Source organism: Patagioenas fasciata, chromosome 2, assembly GCF_037038585.1.
Source record: "Patagioenas fasciata isolate bPatFas1 chromosome 2, bPatFas1.hap1, whole genome shotgun sequence".
Lineage (NCBI taxonomy): Eukaryota > Metazoa > Chordata > Aves > Columbiformes > Columbidae > Patagioenas > Patagioenas fasciata.
The window spans coordinates 138,628,369-138,651,471 of NC_092521.1; the positions used below are offsets into that span (position 1 = coordinate 138,628,369).

General features: G+C 35.9%; 1 protein-coding gene across 1 annotated transcript in view; it reads left to right on the forward strand.

Moving 5' to 3' along the window:
• AGMO (alkylglycerol monooxygenase) overlaps window positions 1-23,103 on the forward strand; it is a 187,727-nt gene that overhangs the window by 94,278 nt on the left and 70,346 nt on the right. The window contains 7 exon segments of the mRNA XM_065831932.2: window positions 947-1,013; window positions 2,276-2,341; window positions 2,448-2,527; window positions 4,291-4,425; window positions 4,906-5,022; window positions 13,222-13,304; window positions 14,470-14,575. Coding sequence (XP_065688004.2) covers window positions 947-1,013; window positions 2,276-2,341; window positions 2,448-2,527; window positions 4,291-4,425; window positions 4,906-5,022; window positions 13,222-13,304; window positions 14,470-14,575 — 654 coding nt within the window.

Consider the following 23,103-nt stretch of genomic DNA (forward strand, 5'->3'; position numbering starts at 1 on the left):
GATCATCCAGTGATTCCATCTACTTGTGACTGATGGTTTTGTGTTGGGGATTAAGCAATAGTTGCTTGCGTATCCATACACTTCCATTAGGCTAACCAAAATACGAAGTTGATACTGGCTTTCCTCTGGCTCTGTAACACAGAAAAGTACCTAATTTAGCTTAAGCCCTGCTGATAGAAGTTTAATTCATCAGCATTTTCTAATGAAGCTTGAATCATTAAATTGAATTTATTGGCAATCAACAGTTTCTGTCACTTTTGGTCTGATATTAAAATAAGATAGGATTTTCTGAACAGTTGATCGCAGCTCCACTATGAATTTCTGCTGGTCTACTTTCTTTTCATACCTCTGACTCATGCCAGTCTATTTGTGACCATATGTTGGATCAGACTGAGGAACTGATCCAGTTAAACTAAATTAGAAAAACAAAACAAAAATTATTTTAGTTTGCATCAGTTCCCTAATCAGGTTTGTTGTGTTACTGCATTTGTGCCAGAGTAAAAGAAGGGTATTGATAGAAGGAAAAAGCAATCAAAGGTACTGAAGGAGGCAGGACTACTTTTTTCTGGGTAAGCCATTTGTTGATATAAAGTGTTCACATAACTGGGATCTTACAGTTACACTGGATCCCAGGCAGTGCCAATGGATATAACTAAAAATGTGCTTGAAATTATCTGCATGGAATCGTGAACTGATAATAACAATAAGAAGAAAATGTACTGCTAGATCAAAAAGAATTTTAATTTTTAACTTGCATTTTACTTTTTTTTTTCCCCTGAAAATTCTTGTAACAGTAATACAGTGAAATGGTTCAGGGGAAAAAAAAAAAGGAGACGACATTCTCCTTAAGATAAACATCATCTTTATGCATTTCCTCTCCCTCTTTTCCATCCTTCTTGATTTTATACAATATTTTCAAATTCATTGAAAAATTACTTTTTCTGAGGTTATCAACAAACTTGGACCTCTGGAGTGGATTCTAAATACTCCCAGTCATCACAGAGTTCATCATGGTAAGCTAAAAGTGCAACCACTTATTCAACAGTTCAACATTTTTAAATATGAAGAGAGATAAAAAAATTTCTCACCCTTCCCTAACTAATAAAACATCATCAACTTGTCAATCACTAACATGCTTTTTTCATTCAAATTCAAGCACTGCATGTGTGAAAACACACAGTTGCTTTATAGAAGAAGGACTGTTAAATATTTTAGTGGAATTTGGTTTCAGCTGTCTGAATTAGTGGAAAATCTCACTTTACAAAAGTGCATGATGATTGATTTTTCATCAATATTCAGGGACATTTGAGATTGTACTGCATATTTAAATTGCATTAATAACTCCGCTGCATACTGAAAATTTTCATGAACATATCTGAGGAATAGAAGTGGATTTCAAAAATGCCCTTGGCTCATTCAGTGTGCAGAGATAATAAGGGAATGGAAGAACAAAATAATTTGAAACAGACTCAAATGCAGTTATATGTACAGAGGATGTTATTAATATTTATTATCCTCCATGTGTAAAGTGTTTATGGCACTGCATAGGCTTTTTAAAAAGACTGTGGTGCTGGAAGTGTCTAATCCTTGAAATTTGCACAAGTACTGGTAATCCTGGAGGGAGACACTCTGCTCTTGTTTACTCTGCTGTAAATCCAGACTAATCCTCTGATCCTGATCAGAATTAAGCAGCATCACTCTGGAGCTGATCAGGTGTTATACAGTCCCTCCAGACAAATTTGAGGATATGTAATCAATGTTTCTTTGCTCATACTTTTTATAGGACATCTTATATAAAAACAAATTCCCTAGAAAACAGGTAAAAGGATCAGTTTTCCTCACACTGAAGTAAATAATAGTGAAAGCAGAATCAGACATATGGCATAGAAGATAGAGACAGCTGAAAGACATTAATGAGATGATTGTACGTAAATGTACTTAGCATATATTTTCTTACGTATAAACTGGTGAAATTATTTTTGTTTGCTTTTTAGTTTGTCTTTATATTTTCAACTGAATTTACTGTCCAGATTAATCCTTTTATTTCACAGAAATTTTGGGTGTGATACTTTTGATTTGTATGTTTGAATCTGAGTAGAAAGAGAGCAATAAGACAAGTAAGAAAAAAAAGATATAGACATATAAGGGGTGGTGAATTAGCTACCTTTTAAAATAATTTTATTATAAATTGATGCTAGTGATGATTTCCCCTCATTTCAGTGGCAAGTATTCTTATATCTGCAATTACTGATTTCATAAATTATTTTTATTATAGGTAGAAATCCTTACTGCATTGATAAAAATTATGGCGGCACACTAATTATCTGGGACAGGATATTTGGTAAGTAAAAAAAGGTGTTCTCCCTCATATTTAGATAATGTGGCAAAAATATGTATACTTTTGAATTTCATTATTGGTTGTTCTCTTTTTTTTCTTTTTCCATCAGGAACATTTGAAGCAGAAGATGCAAAAGTTGTATATGGCTTAACGCATCCAGTAAATTCATTTGATCCCATCATGCTCCAGGTGCTACAGTTTGTATCACTGATACCCTCAAGAGGCCCTCATGTTCAAAAGAAACTCCTCTCTTAAGCACAGCTGAGGCCATCCTTGCATTGCTACAGTCACTTAAATTACCTACAATTTCTTCAGTATTTTATTACAAAACAATTGTTTCTACTCACTGCATTGAGCATATGCAGAGCTTGTAGTCATCATGAAAATACAATACAGTAAAACTGAGAACTAATTACAATGAAGATATATTAGGCCTTGGACTGAATGATGTCCATTTTCCATATGCAGAGCAATGAGCAATATGCAGTGATGCACAGACAAAAATACATACTTGTCTGTTGTTTTTCTTCTCTAAATATTGCTATTTCATTAATAACCTCATGGTGTAATATCTTTACTTTTTTAATCTCTACTGCATATTTGTATTCTAGGTACTCCACTGTGATTTGTGACAGTGTTATATAGCAGTCATCACGGTCTCAAGAAAACCTCCAGAACAGATTGAATATAGGGGCTTTTTGTTTGTTTGTTTTGGTTTTGTTTTTTAAGAAGAAATAAAGAAGAAAAAGTACTCAGTGTGGTGCTTCTTAAATTTATTGGTCCAGGATTCACTTAAGCTGGATAAAACTTGTGAAAAGCTCAGGGACTGAGAATTATTTAAGTCCCAATTTACTTTTCATGGCTGTTCACCCAAGGAGGCATCTCAAAAATGAGAAGTTCTGCTGCAGGTGTATCTAGACTGAAAGCTGGAAGGATGGCCACAGCCTGTGCAATTATGTCCATTCCAGTAAGATACTAAGTAATTTAGTTATTGAACATGTCATGTCAAAGTCCCAGTAATCAAATTCTGGTTTAAAACTTCCGTAAATATAGCTATAAAACTGGTCTGGTTTTGGCTGAGATAGAGTTTATTTTCTTCATAGTAGCTACTATGGGGATATGTTTTGGATTTGTTGTTGAAAGAATGTTGATAATTCAGGGTTGTTTTAGTTACTGCTGAGCAGTGCTTACACAAAGTCAAGGTGTTTTTGGCTCCTCACACCACACCACCAGCAAGTGGGCTGGAGCTGCACAAAAAGTTGGGAGGGGACGCAGCTGCAACAGTTGACCCCCAACTGACCAAAGGCATATTCCATACCATTCGACAGCATGCTCTATATATAAACTAGGGGGAGAGTTAGCTGGAGGGCTGCTGCTTGAGTACTGGCTCGACATTGGTTGGTTGGTGGTGAGCAGTTGTTTTTCGTTTGTATCACTTGTCTTTCTTGGGTTTTATTTCTCTCTTTTTATTGTTTTAATTACAAATTATTATGTTTTTTATTGTAATTATTATTCAATTCTATTTTGCTTCAATTATTGAACTGTTCTTATCTCGAACTACAAGTTTTCTCACTTTTACCCTTCCAATTCTCTTTCCCACATTCTGTTCCAGGGGGCGTGAGTGAGCAGCTGTGTGGTGTTTAGTTGCCAGCTGGGGCTAAACCATAACAACAACATACCATTGAATTCTGTGGGCTGATAACAGGAAAGACAGATTTTCATCTGCACAGAAGTCATTGTAATCCTCACTGTAAACTAAGGGCTTGATATGGCTCCCGGCTATTTCAGTCAGGTTTTCTGAACTTTTGACTGTCTTCATCTATTTGTAATTTATTCTCTTTACAGACTTCAAAAAATCATTTACTGGAGAGCTAAAAATGAATAAAATATGTTATGTTAAATTTTATTTTTTACTAACAGTGAAAAATTACTTGCTTTTTTTTTAATTCCAGTTACGTCCCTTAGCCCATATTTGGAACACATTTTGGGCCACACCTGGATTCTGCAATAAGCTTTCTGTCATTTTCAAAGGGCCAGGCTGGGGACCAGGCAAACCTAGACTTGGCCTTCCTGAGGAAATCCCAGTGGTAAATAGAACATGCATGAGCTTTCAGTTTTGTGTAATTTACTTGGACCTCTTAATGCTACTGGATCAATGTTAAAAACTCTACACGTGCTATTTTAAATTAGCAAATTAGCAGTCATAAAGCATGTTCCCTTGAAATGGAAACAGAAACTGAAAGAAATAAATGTTTTAGCTGTGCTTTTTTTCTTTTTACTTGAAGGAAAACCAGTATTTTTTATTTATCTTTTCGTTATTCATTTCCTAAAGAGATTTTCAAAGCTGTTCTATAGAGTATGGCAATTTCTCTTCTTCTTTTAGCTGTGGACATACACACACACAGAGTTAATCTCTGGCTCACACTAGGTAGTAAATACTTTTGGTAGTAGATTGTCTTTGTGCAATTGTCTATGTCCCTGAGTCTTTTTTTGAGTATAAAAAATACTAAGGAATAACAGTCTGGAGCAGGTCAGTGTTGAAGAGTATTATGTTTTGCTTTATACAGATCACTGGAAAAGAAGTTCTCTTCAATCCATATGTACCAGCTTACCTTAATTGCTATGCAGTTGTACATTTTGTCATAATAGTGGACTTGTATACTGAACTTCTTGGTACTGTGACTGTAAGTAATTCCTATCTTTATGAAATAGTATCTTATGCTAACAGTAATACGACACACAACATTTTAAAATAATAAAGCATCGAGTAGAGCTTCTACAGCATGACTCATATCTTATTCAAACTATTATTATAATAATAACTAGATTATGTAAAAATAATCAAAATAAATGTCTAAATATATAGTTATATGAAATATATGTTTGACATTGTTTGTTAAACAAGGTTTAATAACCATATTCATTATTTACAGATAGATATACTTAAATTAAGCAATTAAATTAAAAATAATAAATGTTACGTAGAAGATGTACACATCTGCTTCACTTTTAAGGACCTCATGAAAGGAAAAGTGTGTCTTAGACTTGAAACTATGTAGGTTTAAAGATGTCAAGTACTGTCATATTGTTAGATGTCAGCAATGCAGAGGCTTTAGAAGGAAGATTGCAAAGGTCTTGCAGCGCCTGCAGGTGGGAAGCTCAGTGTCAACATGAGTTCAGAGTTTGAGGAGCACAGACTCAGGGCAAATCTTTCTTCCAGCGTTCTTAATACAAAAGCACTGATAGAAATACAGACAGGAGGGGAACGTATTTACCACCCTGTTTTCAGGCTAATGGGATCTTCCACACAATGTGGTTCCTGAATGAATTCCTTGCAGGCTCCAAGGGTGAACTACAAGGCCATCTTCACATACAAAATTGAGACATTAGTTGCTTCCAGGGCTTCATGTCCTTCTGACCGCCTTTTCATTCTTCCTTCCTTGACATCTCTTTCTCCTTTACAAAAGCTAAAATCTTTTGGTTATGAAGCATAATTTTAGTGCAACTAATATACCCACAAGTCAGTCAAAGGCCTACCAAAACACCACAAAAGTCCATCAGTTTGATAAAATGGCCTTTCACGTGATTCTTAAATCCTTTTTACTACCTCCTTGCTTAAACAGCAGTGTTTTCATTGTGTTTGTGGCATCCACGTTGCCACAGACCTGCTGTCAGGGTGCCAAGGGCCCCCTGGGTTCTTCAGCATCTGCATGCTCATGGACCTGCCTCATCCCAACACACTCACCCAGCCATCTCCAGCCCTCACCCTGCCCACTTTGATGGGGGCTGTGGGACAGCACCCTACCCCCAAGGCCACAGCCCTCACCACAAGCTATCACCGACCTCCAGCCCCTTCCCCAGTGAACAACCCCTCTCGCTGCACCTTGATGCCTTTGCCCATGACAACCATGTCTGAATCCAGTCCAGAGGCATGTTTCTAGAAATAAGTATCTTTTGCCTAAATGACCATTGTTATCCATGAAAGATTCCAGAAAACTGCAATGCCATTTCAAAGCTCTCAGAAATCTTGCCAAGCATCAGTGTTTTCGTCTTCTGACTCAAGACATTCCTCTTGTGTCCCAGGGCAAGAGGGGCAGGAGAAGGACTATGCCTGCAGTAATTTCTTGGGATACGTGGTAGCAGGCTTATAGCAGCTTTGGCATCTCTGCATATACATAATTGCTACAGCCCTTTTTTAAAAAGTTTTTGGTTAGATATATTCTGAGTAGCACATCAGACCAGTGGAATGGTACAATTTTTGAGAAAAATTTATGGAGTATTTTATGTATGTTCCCTATATAATGTAGAAGCTACCTCAAGCATGCTATTCTGATTAATATTAAGTTATTCTGCACATCACGTTCACCTCTATGAAAGGTCACACTGCAATTGCAGGGAATGTGGGGATTACTAAGCCATCTGAGGCTTAGTCTGTTTGAAGAAATTTCTGAGAACAGGAAATTAAGCCAAAGGTAAGGATAAATACCTCTAATGTATACAAGAAATATCGTATACATGATTGCCAATGTTATTATATTGAGAAAAGCCTCTGCAAGATTTTCTGGATATGATTCTAGATTCCTACATGTCAGCAGGAAGTCATATTTGCATAGGGATGAAACTGGGGCGGTGGGGGGGGGTGTCTGTTTGGTGGGCTTTTGTTTGTTTGTTTGTTTGAGTTTTTTTTGTTGCAGGTGGTTTTAATAGCAAGAAGTAAGGAGTCTGTGCATGAGTTTTTTTGCTATTCTATTATTTTCTCTTTATGCCTTTTTTCTGGTTCTAGAAGGCAAAAATGGATGTTCCAAGTATTTTTTTCCACTGATAACTGCAGCTGTTTAAGAATAAGTAATAAGGGAACTGAAAAAATGCTCCCAAGCCCCAGATGATTGTTAAATTCTTGCAGTCATGGAGGAAACATCCTGAAGATCCACCATTTATGAAGTTATTTTTGAAAGACAACTAGAAAATTATCTGTACAGAACTGTAGGGTAGTAACGTAGTAAGTATAAGAAGGGGAGCATGAGGGACTAGAAGCACCTCATCTCAGGGCATAAACCTTCATCATGGATGTAGAAAGTACTGGTCCCAAGGCAGAGTTCCAGCATCACTTTGCAGTACAGTGGGGAAGCTGTCATGAGAAGGAAGCTTGTGTATGAATAACTTTACTTGGCAAAAGTCTTTCTTCAATATCAGTTTTCCACTACACTGAGTTATGAAATGTCTGTGGATACAACTGGAACTTTCTGTCTGGCTATGAATTATGTCAGAACTGTGGCATAGCTCCATAAATGGAGAAAGCTAACTGTTTTCCTCATTTTTAGGTTTAAGTTCCATTTCATAATAGCCATAAGACACAGCACATAGCTATTACATTTCTCAAGTGATTACAGTTGCTCAGTTTTTGGTCTCTCGCCCTGCAGAAGTGTTAAATTTCTCTATATGTAAAGAGCAACCATATACCTTCAGTCTGAATGACCTATATTTAACTTACGAAAAGAGCAAAACAAGAAAGAACAAATATATATTTTCCACAGGAGGGATCATACAGTGTTTTTTTTCTATATAGTGATCTGCACTACATCCAGAGAATAAAAATCACTTCTGAGCTCTGCACGTCTAGATCTGATACAAAGCTGCTAGAAGAAACGGGGTTTGGATCAGTCCCAGAGAGAGTGCTAGGAGTGTATAACTGCAGTACATTCAAAGCAAAAGTCTCATAGCTCCAGAACTTCATGTATCACATAAATCAAAGTCAAATGTACCTTAAACACATTTTGCAGTGTCTTTTTTATAGTTGATAGATACTGCAAATTTATTCTGCTTATAATGCTATGAATATGCAAGCAGTTTCAATTAGATAAAAAATAGTAATAGATACATCTCTTGAAAGCTGAGAACACAATTAATGTATCCAATCAGTAGGACATTACCAAGTGCTGTATATGGAATATTGCTAAGAATTACATTTTTTTTAGAAATTCCAAATTGAAAGAAATTCATGTAGACGAAAGCACCTAACAATAGAACTTTCATAGCACTGTATTAACATTCTTGATTTGAACACCAAAGTGTCTGATATGTGATAGCAGAGCATCTGTTAACTTATGAAATGTGCTGACATCATTGCTAGCAGTTCTTCTGAAACACTGAACACATTAGGAGGACAAAATGCATCCATATTACTCTTCAAAAGAATAAAACTATCTGAATCTAAATACACATTTAAAATGGCTTATTTCTTTTGTTTAAATGAATTATTTTTTCATTACTAAAAAACTCCATTAAATAATAATGAGGTGGCATTCTGTTGATTACAAAGCCATGTAAACTTCTTCCCAAATTCTATGATACCACTATCCCTCTGTTTTTTTTTTTTTAAGAGTCCAAGGTATTTTTCAATGAAATCAAAATCCAACAGAAATATTTTTTTCTGTTTGATTGTAGCCAATAACCACATTGCAAAGTTGTGGCTGACTCGTAATTGGGGAACCTGCTGTGGTCCCACAGGCTTCTCTGTTTATACAAATACTCCAGTATATAAATACTCATTTATTTTATATATACATACTTCCATATTATGTTTAAGTGGAACAAGGATGCTAGCACTAATGAATGTGTAAAAGACACATTCCTTTAGCACTGCAACTTGCAGTGTGTAGATTTAATATAAGATGTTTAGTTTAGTGATATAACCCACTGACTATTTTGTTGATTTTGGTAGAGTAATGCCTAGAAAATGGATGCCTCAGCTGCCAGCATCCATAGGGTGATGCATGTTTGAAAGTAAATAAAAGAATCAAGGCAGCATATAACTATACCACTGGAGCTGTAAAGAGAAAGTTATAGAAGCAAAATAATAATGCTAACATTTATGCTACATGGCTGGTTTTCTAAAAGCCGTTATTCCCAAGTTGCATCAGGGTGTATTTCACTGCAAATTTCTTGGTAGTCCTTGAGTAGGAGCACAAATGAAGGAACATGGGGTTTTTGTTGTGTGTGTGGACGTGGTGTGTGTATCTACAGAGAAGAGTAACTGACACGTTCTACCTCCATGGGTCCCAGTAAGGCTTTATGCCTCATCCTTCATCACTCCAGAAAGCTGAGGACTTGGGAAGTGGAAGGCTGCAACACTGTGCTCGGGCACTACAGTGCCATGCATTTATGTGAATCTGGTGACAGTGCCAGTGGGCAATTAACTGTGATCTGCAGGTTGTGCTTTAGGGTACTCCCATCCTTCATGTTCAGGGCCACAGATGGTACTGAACCACAAAAGGTTTTACAAACAGCTAGTGCTCAAAATGTTATGGCTCCAGAAGGAGAGCATCTTAGAGAGAAGAGAAAAGGAAATTGGACTGAAAAACAGAATCTGTAAAGTACAAATGTAACTTGCTCAAGTAGTTATCATACTAAAACCCACATATAGCATTTTTAGCTTCTTTATATTTGGGTTGGATTTTCTTAAATTATAAGGTTTCTTCCATTCTTTCTTCTGATGTACTGACATACATTAAAATGTATTTCTGTTATCTTTTTTCGTTTTGGAAATCCATGTTTAAAATGGAATGCAGTCATTAATTTCCTTTCAAGTTATTAATCTATGCTTTTTTAGTTCTGTAGTTAGATAGATGTGGAGAGTCAAATGGTAACTCCAGGCTCCAATTTTGCCCATCTTAGAGGAAATGTTTAAGAGAAGTTTGCAGGGTCACAATCCAAATTATTGTATTCAATTCTTTCTTTCATTGTGGAGAGAAAGCTGCAGTCTGAATTACAATATTATAATGTGTCTGGTATCAGGCTGATCATTATTTCAAGGTACATCAACAACAATATAATAGAACAGCAACAATAAAAAATGTTATTGTTTTCTGAAAATATACTGATTTTAAAAGAATAATTTTAATTTCTTTTTACTTGTCTAGAAATGGCATTTAGAATATATATTTAAGCAAAGAAAAAAAATAATAGAAGTTATGAGAGAAAACACCACTAAAAATGTGACCCAGAAGCGTCCTCTTTGAATAAATGTTTCTATCATCCCCTCAGATCCAACTCTTAGTGTAAGGACCAGATTTAGCCTCAAGACTTGCTGTCTAGGTAATGGCAAGAAATAGGATCATTCAGAAAGTTCTATATCTCCACTAATTACAGAGAAAGCTCTGGTTAACAGCAAGTTTTTGGACGCTTCAGTAAAGGTATTTAAGGTAGAATGAAACAGCACCTCAGTTTTGTGAAGCTGAAATCACAAGGAAACCCAGATGCGTAGAACTTAGTGACTGGTTGTTGAATGCCAGCCAGCTCAGAAATACTAGGAGGGCAGAAAGGGAGGAATCATGTAGCTCTTTTAAACTGGAAATTGGAGACACCCTTATTCATTCATAGCAAGTACTGCTGGATCCTTCCCAAAGACAAATATTAACATTTGTTCTCACAAAACTGTTGCAGGATCATTCGTTTTCCATAATGTGTGATTTTAGTCATATATTTTAGTGTAGCAATTACATTACTTGCTTGAAATTTGGATTTGATACTCAGTTCTCTTTCCGGCCTAAGTGGGTTACAAAACTTAGCTTCTTTTTCTCAGAATACTGCACTACCACTGTGCAAATATTTTTAAGGCAGTCTGTAGAAGCTAGTGCATTGCACTGGAAACACAAAGCAAAATCAAACACACCTGGCCAGAAGGACTACGTTTAAAAAAGGTATGATCATCCAACTTAAAAGTGAGGGCAGTCTAAGGAGGCAAGTCTTGAATTCCAGTCCTAGTTCCCTGGCAAATGCCTTTATTTGACAAGTAACAATCACTGAAAAACATATCAAAGCATTTCTAAGAAATTTATGGGTGAGTTCCCTTATGCCTGTGCCAAATCATGTTTTTCTTTCCTCACTTCTTGAATTTGTGTATGACCCAGTTTCTACAGGACGCAGAAGTGGGAATTGAGTTTACTGTGGCTACATTAGCAGTTTAAGAACTACTCGTTTTATTAAAATAAATAGAGTCAGTGCCTGATTTTTTTAAAAGAGGTCTGTCCAAAAATTTTGTCACTTCAAAACTGATTGCTTCATGTTAACAGTGGAAAGTCTTTTAAACTTAGGGTATCTGGGAGATTTTTGGATTCTAGAAACTAAAGTTTTCATAAAGAGCAAGCTCAATTTAATCTTCTATTAACGAACTTTAAAACTTGTCTCTGGAATTTGCAAGTGTATTCCAAGTGATACAAACTTTGATAAAGAACTATAAGCTCCTTAGAACATTGACTCTCAACAGTTAACTGCTATACGTAGTCCCCCCAGGGTTCAATATCTTGCTCAATATCCTTTCTCCTGTGGAATAGCAGATGCCCAGAGTAAGAGGGTAAGAAAAGTATAAAGAATATCTTTTCTTAAGGTTTACATGTGAGGTGCTTATGGTGGTAATCATCAGTCTGAGGTTTTGTAAGTTTGTCATAAGGAGAGATGAAACAGATTGGAAATGTAGCAATGCATTAATGAGTTTGATCTATCCTAGTATAAATCTGAGCAACAGAGTGGCTCGACAAGTGTAATTTCTGAAAAGAGTGTTCTGGCTTGTAAACCTGTGAGGCTGCTGTTTAGCTCACTCATTGCTGGGATTGTGTTTTCTTTGTTCAGTAACTGTTAAGGATATCTAAATAGGTGCTTGTGACTCTTCAGTAAAACAACAGAAAACTACCCAGCCTGAGTGTGTGGTTTGATGTGTTTTGCAAACTTGGGCACTCTAAGTTCACACAGCTGTAAAACTTGAGTGTATCCTCTTGTGGCCTCCCACACTCACAGATACTTACCTTAGATCTCTTTGAGGGGTAGGGGCCACCACCAGAGGAAGGTGGGCGTGTCACTGAGTGGGATTTATTTAAATCAGGGCAGACAAACATAGATTTTTCTTTTTTCCAGTGCCTACAATCTTGAAGTGAAAGATGCTGTTCATAAACCTTATTGCTATAACTCAGCCAGATCCACTGCTTTTTTGTTGGTTCGTTGTTTTTTCTTTGTTTTGTTTTATTTTCTTTTTGTTTTTAATGAAAAAACAAAGGCTTTTCAAAACTAATATTTGAAAGAAAGTCAGGGAGAGAACAAGAAAACTGATTAAATATTTGATGTTCAAAGGCAGATGTGTGGAATACAAAAAATATTTAATAAATTAAAATAAAAAAGTCAAACTTCCCAATGAAAATAATTTCTGTTTTCCTGTTTTGTTTTGGTTTTTTATCATTTCAATGTAGATTTTAAGGACATAAATCCTCATGTTGCTATTCATCCAAGTACTAACACACATGCCAATGTTTTAAAGTGTTTTAAGTCTGATTGAAGTTAATTGTATGAGTCAAAGTTTTGATGAATTGGGAACCAAGTGTCGAGATTTCATGAAGGGACAGCTTTCATATTGTTTTCTTTTCAATATGGTCATACTGTCATGCCATGTGAATTCTTATTCTCAACAGTGTCTTGGCTTTGGTATCCATTGGGTTCCATAGTTGACTGTTGTAAAGATCTGGTAAAATAAGATGAAGAAAAAAGAACAGGGCTTCTGGGAGTTTTCATCTAGAAATAAGTTGGTTCCCTCTTGGGTAAAGACGTAGGGAAGTCAAGTAACTTCAGGAAATCACATAGTGCGGAAGGGAATATCCTGAACATTATTTTGGAAATTCAACATTCAGAAAGCAGCTATAAAAGTGGTTATTCCAGATAAGTGTGCTATCCAGAGCAGATAGCTTTGTTGTAAAATTTAAAGTATCGAATTAGTTTAAAAGCAGACACTAATATCACTGAGTGAGGAAGCTGGAGCTTCTAAGCTACTGTTCTGTTAAAACTCAATTTCTCTTCAGAAAAAATCACTCTAAATGAATGCTTTGTCTGCTTTTTAACAGATGTTATCACAGGGAGCTATTCTTCTGAGAATTGGCTTTATTATTCTGTCCTTGACCTCTTTTGGACTACTTATGGAGAACAGGTAAGATACAAAACATGTTTGTTTTGTTTTTCTCCTCTCATTGTGCATTATTTATCATTATATGGAAATCCCACTTGTGTCAGAAATTATATTGATAAAGAAATATAGATACACTCAGACACATAGGTTGCTGTCTGTTGACTAAAAAACAATCCATGACTAGCCAGCACCTAAACCCAGGCATGTTCCCATAGCAATTAGTGGTTACATCTATATTGTCCCTTGCAAAAAAGTTATGGGGTGGGCTATAATGGCACCCTTTGTGCCTGTATTTGTTGGTTCCACACCTCTGAGTTTGAGACACCGGTGGGCCAGTGAGACCTGCAGGCTGTACAAGGCTCTTCAAGCTCAAACTCCAGTCATATTGTGCCCATTCTGTGTAGCTCACCCTAGAGGTCTGGTACAGTGATTGTATATGAAAAGCACACAGTGTAGTTCAGACTAGACTCAAAATTATGTGAAGGATGGTGTAGACTTGAGAATAAATTTTATCAGTATGAATTCAAAACAAATTGGATCTTGAATACACAAGCCCAGTGAGATGTACACTCTGGAAGTCATCTATATGGGCACCATGACCATACAGAAGAGTAAATAGCAGCTACAGTTTCTTACAGATAAACTATTTGCCCTGCCAGAACAGAAATGTGAAATAGAAGCTTCCTTTCAGACTGAGGTACCAGTTCCTCTTCGCAACTGCTGTTCATTTTGTTTTCAGAAAGGAATACCTTCCACTTGTGTTGACTGAACAGTTTATTTCAGGGTAGGTCAAAATCTGTCGATACGCTAGATGTGTATTAATGTAAGGAAATAATAACGTGAATTAGTAATAATTTATAGAAACAGATGAAATTATTCTGAACTACTCACGTGTCAGCTTTCAGGATTTTTTCTGGTCATTTTTGAGAGCAAAACTAAATAGCTGTATATATACATCTAAATTTGTGAGAGCTCATACATAGGTTGTATGAGTATTCTCACCCCTGGCAAATTCAGTGTAATAAGTCCATACAAGTTAGTTACAATAAAAACTTCTTTATAAGGTTAAGAAAGATGACTTCGAATAAGTGCAGAACATGACAAACTATTTCTAGATTCTCTTTTTCATTGAAGTTAATCAAGAAGAAAAGAGAGAATGTTAATCTGAATTACTTCCCATTTCTAGGCCCAAAGCAGGACTTTTGGAAATCATCCGTTGCTTAGTTTTCATAGGTGTGTATAAACTTGGCCACTTGAGGAGTCAGCTTTCTTCCTTGGGCTATGCGTATGAGGTAAGATGTTTATTTTGAAATGTCTATGCTGATGACCCTAGATTTATTTATCTTTTTAGAAAAAAAAAAAAAAGAACACTAAACATTTATACTTTTCTTCCTTATATTCAGTTATACTATATGAGTAGAATATTGATTTGTTTCTTATCTCTGTATTTTTCACTTTTTATGATTAACTTGTAAGGAAAATATTGGGGTTTGCTATAGAGATGATAGTTTACATTGAAAATGTCAGGAAAATGTGTATTTGAAATTTCTTGCAAAAATAATATATCAGTGGTTATATGCTTTGAAGGGAATAGCAGAAATATGTTGCTGAATTGATTAACTTACCTTTCATGGGACAAATCTGAAAATGCTTGGAGGCTGTAAGGGTCTTAAATATCATTATTTTTCTGTACTTATCCTGTACCTCAGAAACAGACTTTTAGCCATTGACAAAAATAGGATCCTGGACTAAATAGACCTTTGTTCTGATTAAGTACAGTTGCTTTTGTGTTCTTAGGAGTTATTTTTATCCTGTTTGTGACTTTTGCTTTTTAATCTACCTTTTTCTTATTTCATTACAGTTAGTATTTCATAATAACTCTTTCAATATTATCTGAATTAAGTACCACTGAAGCATTAATATGATTCTCATCTGAACAACATTCCCAAGCTGCCTAGTGTTGGTTAGCAGCAAAGGTAGTTATCAGAAAGTTTATGAACAGTTTGCTAGACTTGCAGAACTGTTATCAGAAAATTACCTTTTTTTTTGCATAAAAAACAGAAAAAAAATTGAGTAACACTGTAAGGATTAAGATTCAAACTGAGTTCAAAATGTTTCCTTCAATTTGAAACACCTGCAAAATCTATAGCAACTTTGCTAATTGGAGGTTTCTGGTACTGGTGATGATTTTCCTGCTTTTCTAAAACATCAGGCAGCAGGAGAGTAGAAAAATATCTTATGCTATTGTGGGTCTTTTTTTTTTTTTTTCTCTTTTGTCTTTTTACCTGAGAGAGGAAACAATAACTATTTGACAATATTTAAAACTAGGTAAATGCCACTAATCAAGAATCATTTTGATTTTTTCTCATATTGTTACATTGTCAAAGCTCTGGTGTGTATGTGTGTGTGTATATATATATGTATATAAATCAAACAGTTCTTGAATTCCTTTGATAAGAGTCTGCCAGAACTCAGCAGATATGTTAAGGGTTAGACTTGCTTAACTATAATTTGAAAAATGTTTTTTATCATTTACTGAGTAGTCCACTACAGTAGATAGGCTTGAAGCGAGAACTCTAAAATGTCGTGATTAATTAATTCTATTGCCTTTGAGATATATCTCTCAGACATGAATTATTCTAATTGAATTTGGAAAATTATATGTCAAAATATACACCCTGAATAAAAACCAACCAACCAACCAACACAACCCCAAAAACCACATATACTTGCCTTGCTGAGGTGTGTGTGTGCATATGTAAAATTGGCTCTTATTAAGAAATCAGTAAAAATAAAGTAATCAGATTTTTATTTGTATTGTTTGTATGGAAGTATACAGCTTCCTATTCTGCCATGAAGGAGCAAATAAAATGAAGTTGGTCTTACTCTGTTATTTATATGTATCTGTCATTAAAATTTTAACTTCTTTTCCATCTCGAGTTATTCCTTATTGTACTTTCCTATCCTTTATTCTGTCTGCTGTTTTTACTATTATCCTTTAAATTATACTTCTCCCTTACTCCTTTTTTAGACCCTTGTTTGGCCATTTTTAACAAGAAAATAGAGTACCTTGCTCACATATTTTTCTTTGAAAATATTGGAAGAATAGGTGTCTTCCAAATGGTATGCTATCGGTGAAACTGAAATAGATTGTGCTTCAGAGTAATGTCAATATGTCAACACTAGAGACTTATGTTTTATCATAAATCAAAAAGTTTGTGATACTAATACCTTTTGTGATGTTTGAGATGAACTTCAAAGGGTTCTCTATTAAATGCTCCACTTGTGCTGCATTTTCTGGATTCATGGTAGGATTGTTCTTATGTGTGATAATGTTGTTATAATGGAATTTATGATAAAAAAATTCTGAGGAAAGGGAAAGTGCCAGAGATTTTTCAAGTCATGTTGCAAAGTCTTCAAATGTTAATGTTTTAGCTCAATATTGACCTGACGATTTTGAACCAGCAGATATTAGAAAGCATAATAAATAAGTAAATAGATAACTAAAAGGTTTTCCCAGAAATTAGGTCTAAAATTTGTCCTTAAAATGCGTTCCGTTCTGTTCAACTATTGAACTAGGTTATCTGTCCTTCACAGCGTAATAGTTTAGATAGATTTGAGCATCTTGTGAGGCCCATAAACATAGATCTATCTCATAAGCAATTTTAATTTCTGCTGCATATGTCCTAGTAATTGTTACGTGCTTATTTTTCAACTTCCTTTACTCTGTTTCTCTTTCAAATCCACTTACAGTTCTTTAAGAGGTGTGAATTAAGTGTTTTAATCCTTTTGTTTCCCTTAGAAACATAATCGCTCTTTAACATACGTCTTGATTTATCTGGCTTTGATATTTTTAATGTCATATTTTCAGTACTCATAATCTGTATTATACTTAAATAATGTCCTCCTTATATGTTACCAAAGAAACAATTATTTTAGTAATCCATTATTCATGAGCAATAATAATGAATGCTTTACAACATGTAAAATAATTTCTGTTGGTTTTTTTTTTTTTTTTTGAGTCCATACATTATGCTTTTCAGGGCACTTATTTAGGGATCAAGATAAATTAACTGCAAGTGGATGATCACCCCACTCAGTGTGTCTAGTATTTAACAATTAATTCTGTCAAAACATTCTTAAATTAATGGTGCACATTGCAGCAGATAAGTGCAACACTGATTATGCCATAGAGCATGTTGAATCATTAGTGAAAAAGTATGTGACTCTGTGTTGTTTTCTTCTGTGACTGTGTTTCATATGTTCATAGTTCTCATTAATATTTTAGAAACAGTAAATAAGATTTCAGAAGTAAATACTCTTGCAGTACTATTTGCAGGGTACTCCAATAGGAGTACCAATAGGTACTCCAAATAGGAGATTTAAACTGCAAATGATTGCTTTTTGCTCACAAAAAGATCTGACAGTTACCAGAACTGCTGTATTCTAGGTGAAAACTTGAAGGAAAATATGAAGAAATTAGAGGAAGCCAAGGGAGCATGAGACAGAAGAGCAGAGGAAACAAAGAGTGAGCCTTTCCTATTTTGCCATTAAATTAGTTCAGATGAGTGTGAAAAAAAGTAGCTAATGATTGCAATTCCAGTAGGAGGAGCAGTCCTGCCCTCTGGCTCTAGCTCCTTCCCTCCTGCCCAGCTAAATTGGGTTGGCCAGCTGCTCTGCCTAATGCCATCAAAGATTTTTCTTCAGATAAGTAAATTGATGCAACTTGTGCTGCAAGAAGGATTCTTAATGCTGAGGTCCAGAGAAGGTGGGAGTAAAATGGAGCTGGAGTTGTATAAGGAAAAAAGATTTCTGTTTTTGCTAAAGCTACAGTCTTAATATGGTTGTTAAGTTTGCTCACGTTCCAGTAAGCATAATACTGTGTCTATTGATACTTTGAAACTTTGTGTTACCTATCTTGGTCTCATTTGAAGACAGTATTATTTTTCTGGTCGTTTAAATGTATTATTCTCTTTGCTATTGTATTTGAAGTCCTTCCAAGGTATATTCCTGGGGACATACTCCTGGTGTTCTTCTCCAAACAAGACAATAGTCTGAAGCTATCAGAGTTAGGAAAGTGACTTTTTTTTCCTTATGGGTGGTGGAACAACAAAAATTTATCAGCGTGCATTTTCTGTTCCTTGTGCTGTATGTATTTTGTATGGATGATTAGATGAAAGAAGCTTTTTCATTTGAGAAAAAACTGATGCTTGAGGAAATGTTTAGATCTGAAGAAAATAGGGGGTTGGGTGGAGGTTACTGAAAACCTTTATGATGGGGCAGAGATATTGTATTTAGCTGGTTATAGACAGTAAACCTAGGAGCTAACCTGCGTCTCTTTGAGGATCTGTGCTGCCACATCCTATACTAACTAATTTTTTTAGGCTGGTTACTTCATGCCTGTGTAATGTGATGATTGTGTGTATTACTAAAGCTAAATAATTTTCTGTCAGACTGGGCCTTGGAGTCTCCTAACCACCTGGAGGTAGCAGAAAACATTGCTTGTGTGTTCAATTATGTGACAGTTCAGCAGGCACGATATGTAAAAATAAATCTGTGATGATGCAGCACCTCTTCAAAGTGTTTCCATCCAACTGCTCTCATTTGGCATTGGCTAGCATATTCCATGAGCTGATTTTGGTCAAGCACTGGCTGTTATTTGAGAGTAGTACTAATGAGGAGCAAGCAGAAATGAGAGCCATTGACGTGTTGTTGGAACTTGTGTTAGATATTTTCACCAAACCTCATAGTGGCTGCAAGTCAGTACTGAGAAAGGCTCTTAAACTAAGAGGCTAGGAGTCAGGAAGCTGGAGGAGGAAACACAGATGTCTGGCTTGATGTACTTGTTTGTCTTTTACCTTTGTTTCAGCTAAGGCGTTATATCTGAGAGTAAATCTCTTCATCCAGACTCCTCTTGCACTGCAACTTTCTGGCTGCCTGGCTATGAAAGCATTTGCAGGCATGTATTAACTTACAGGTAGGAGGGATAAAAATCTAGGATGATGTTCAGTGGGGTAAAGAGAGAAAGAGTGGTTGTGTACAGAAGTGATATTTTGAATGAATAACTTATTTTATTTTCTGTTTTATGTGGGCATGTGGTGCATTAGAAATATAACCAAATTTTGAATGTATATGAAATCTCTTGCTGCAGAGTATAATTCAGCCCTTAACTAATGAAGGCAGAAGTGAACTTCGTTGTGGTCAAATTGTTTATTTACTCCTCCAGAGTATCTAAACTTGATAGATGCAGCTGTTCCAATAACTTTTGGAGACGGTATTCTGTACCAACTGGACTGTTCCTCTGATCTTTCTTGAAATTCTGGTATTTCTTATGAGTGTGTCGGCTAATTTGTCTGGATAGAATATATAATATCTCCTTATTAAAGAACTGATTTGCACTATATTCTGTGTTCCACAGCAGTCCCTCTTAATTTGATATATTGCCACGCTACTTATTTCTCCTTTCATCGTACAAAGACTTGCTGTTAGCTCACTTGTTTCTTAGTGTAATTTACCAGTGTTGGAATACTGACTTATGAGTACTGACTTAAAACAAACATTTACTCATAAGAACTTATTTCCACATCAACGATAGTTTTCAGCTTTGTAGTGTTTTACCTTGGTCCCTTGTTATGATCATCTGTGCCACATTTCAAAGAGCTGTATATCCCATATTTGGTTTCCATTAAGGGGAAAGCTCCATGCCCTGTGCTGTGATTTATGACCTCAGCATTTATGCAGTTTTTGTGCCCTAACTAGATTTGCTGGTGTACTTGAAATGTATTTTAGAAATGAAGCTGGGGATGGAAGGAACCTCTACTCCCTTATGATAAAAAGCCTTGTCAACACACATGGAATTAAACAAACACAAGTTGTAATCTGTATTTTCTATGTTAGCTTCTTTCAAAAAAGTCTACTATACCATGCAGTGTAACCCAGGGCCTGGACTTTTAATATTCTTGACAACTGCCCTAAGGGGAGTAATGTCCCTTAGAAAAAGTCACAGTAAAATCTGGCAGTAGATTAAGTTGGTTTCCACTTAGGTGTGACAGCAGAGTCATTACTGATTTTAGACTTAGCCAGTTTGAAAGTCGGCTTCACCACCATCAACTGAAAACTATGATGTATAGTTCCAGATGCTCTGGCCAATTGACCGTAAAATTGCTCCGCATTTCTGGCAGAGCAGCCAAGCTGGAGCTTTTAAAATCTCCACTCCTCGAGCTCGACACCCTCCCCCCTCTGCTTAAAAGCTGTTCATTATTCTTCTTCTGCCCAATGATCTTAGCAAAAGAAAAACTTCTGGAATCAATTAGAAGTGTCTGCACTTGATGAGATTTGCACGTGAGTTCGGAATTGTGAGGCTTTGATAGTGTCAGCCAACAGCTGCAGTTTCAGGTGGTAAAATCGGGGAAGGAATTTTCCAGGGTTTATTTACAATCATAAAATAAAACAAAAATCAAGACAAGTTGGAAACCATCTAATGTGTCATTAAAATGAGGTCTGAATTGGGTTATATATTTATTTTGTTTGATAAAAGTAAACTGGTGGTTTATTATCAGGATCTTTTCAATTACCTTGCAATTATTAGGCTGTTTAGAGTGGTTGTAATAAAATGCAAGCTATGATCTGCTTGCCGTAGTTTTAGCTATGAAAGAGGCATCTGCTATTACTTTTGTCACTTTAATTGCTTGACAAGACAAGGAGGTAGTCATACTTAATAGAAATCAGAAGCATACAAAGATGAAGCAAAGGTGGTACTCTGAAGATGGATATATTATCACATATACTGTCTGAAATTTTATGTTTTGTTCTGCAAACGCTCACATTGAGAGTTGTAAAGTTTTTCTGACCCTTCTTAGTTGAAAGCAGTTAGTGATTGGCTTGTATTTGTATGCAATGTTTGCATTTTAAAGATAACAGCCATGCCAAATTAAATTCTTGATGTTCAGTTATACATCTCATACATCTCATGTCTTTGTAAAAATGAAACTTTGCCATTTCACACACATTGTTACTAATTTGCATTACGGACTGGTTTGGTTCATAAATCAAAGCATAATTTTTCTAAATGCCAGTAATGCTATAAACCCCATAAAACTGCATTCTTTTCTACATCATAATAACACATGGTTAATAATAGAAATCTCCATACCAGTGAATTGCTTCACCGATATTAATCCCTGGTGACAACTGAGATACTCCACATGGGTAAATGTTTCTGTCTCTGTAATTGCAGTTCCAGTACTGGAGTATAAACTGACATTTTTTTTGTTAATGCACAAATGTGTGTATTGGTTTCATACCTGGATTTCTTCTGCAGAGGTAGTACTGTTAGGAAAACTGATCTGTAGAGTGACTTTTTTTTTTTTTCTCCTTTTAAAGAGCTTTAAAAAAATACTTCCAATGAAGGAGTGCCTTATTTGTAGTATTAGTCATGGATGTAAGCACAAAGGCACCTCTGCATCACAACACAAGCAGTGCTGGCGTACACTGGAGTGTGAGACAGACCCTGCGCCATTTGGATTCTATAGGGGAGATGTAAAGGCAGAGCAGACTAATGCTTTCTATGCTTGATAGAGCCAGTCCTTACTGGTCAGTTTACACTCATACATTTTACATTCAAAGTTTTTTTAAAATATAGAGTAAAGCACATTGCAATCTCTAAGAGTCAAAGCCAAGAGTAAGATGAGTGATTGCTGTGTGCTGAATGTAAAACACTGGCATGCTTGCTGAGATTTTCTGTCCACACACGTGGTGTGGGGAGAAGCAGAAGATATCTTCGGCATCCATCAGACAGTGTCCCCCAACTGTCCTGATCACCCTAGTGCGAGGAGCCTTCTAGCCTCACCACTCACATGTGGGGGGTGTGTGTGCACTGTGACCAAGCTGTCCTCATTCTCTAAAGCTCATCTGCGTATGTGTGTTGACTAAGATGACCTGATATGAAAATTAGTAGTCTTCTTTCTAAAATCAGGTGGTCTGCCACCGAAACTGTTGTGTCTGGCAGGTGGGAATTGTCCTAATCTTAGAGAGGAGAGCTGTGCCTTTGTTCCCAAGACCATAAGTGCAGATGGCTTAGTGTGAATTTTATCCTCCACATGACTGACAGAGGGATTGACTTAACTTTTTGGAGATGATAGTTTTAATTAATCTAGCTATTTCTGTTGTGGAATAAATCTGGTTTTGGCAGACACAAGGTGACCACAAAGGACCAGCCCAGTGGTTAAAGCATTGTGGATATTTTCGTCTCATAAGATTTAAATAAAAAAATCCAAATGTAAAAAAGACATACAGTCCAGGGTTACTCAGTTTATATATCTTGCAAGCAAAATGGAGGTACAAGATTCTTCTTCCCATAAATGTACTTTACCACTTCTGTAACAGTGAGCAGAACATGGCAGCTGTGAAAACTTAGCATTTCTGTAGCAGAATGTCTGTGTAGGACCCACAGAACTGGGCTGTAACATAGACTGTTGGAAAGCCAAATCAATACCTGTTTTTAGGAAAGTAGAAATTAACTCAAGATATTCTATAATGTATTTTATTAGAATTGATGATTGAAAACAAAAAAATCTCTTGCTCAGTCTATTTTTTCAGAAGCTGCTCACGAACAACAAAGAAAGAAAAGCACAGTAAAAAGTAAGCCTCTGTTTTTCTACTAGCAGCACCTGAAATAACCACAGAGACTGAAAACTAGTTCATGACATCTGGGTAAATGCAGGCTGAATTCTAACCAGCCAGTGTCTCTTGTCAAAAGTGGGCAATAGATCAGTAAGATAAAATCAAACCATTATCTGTGCTGTGCTTTACTTTCTTTATT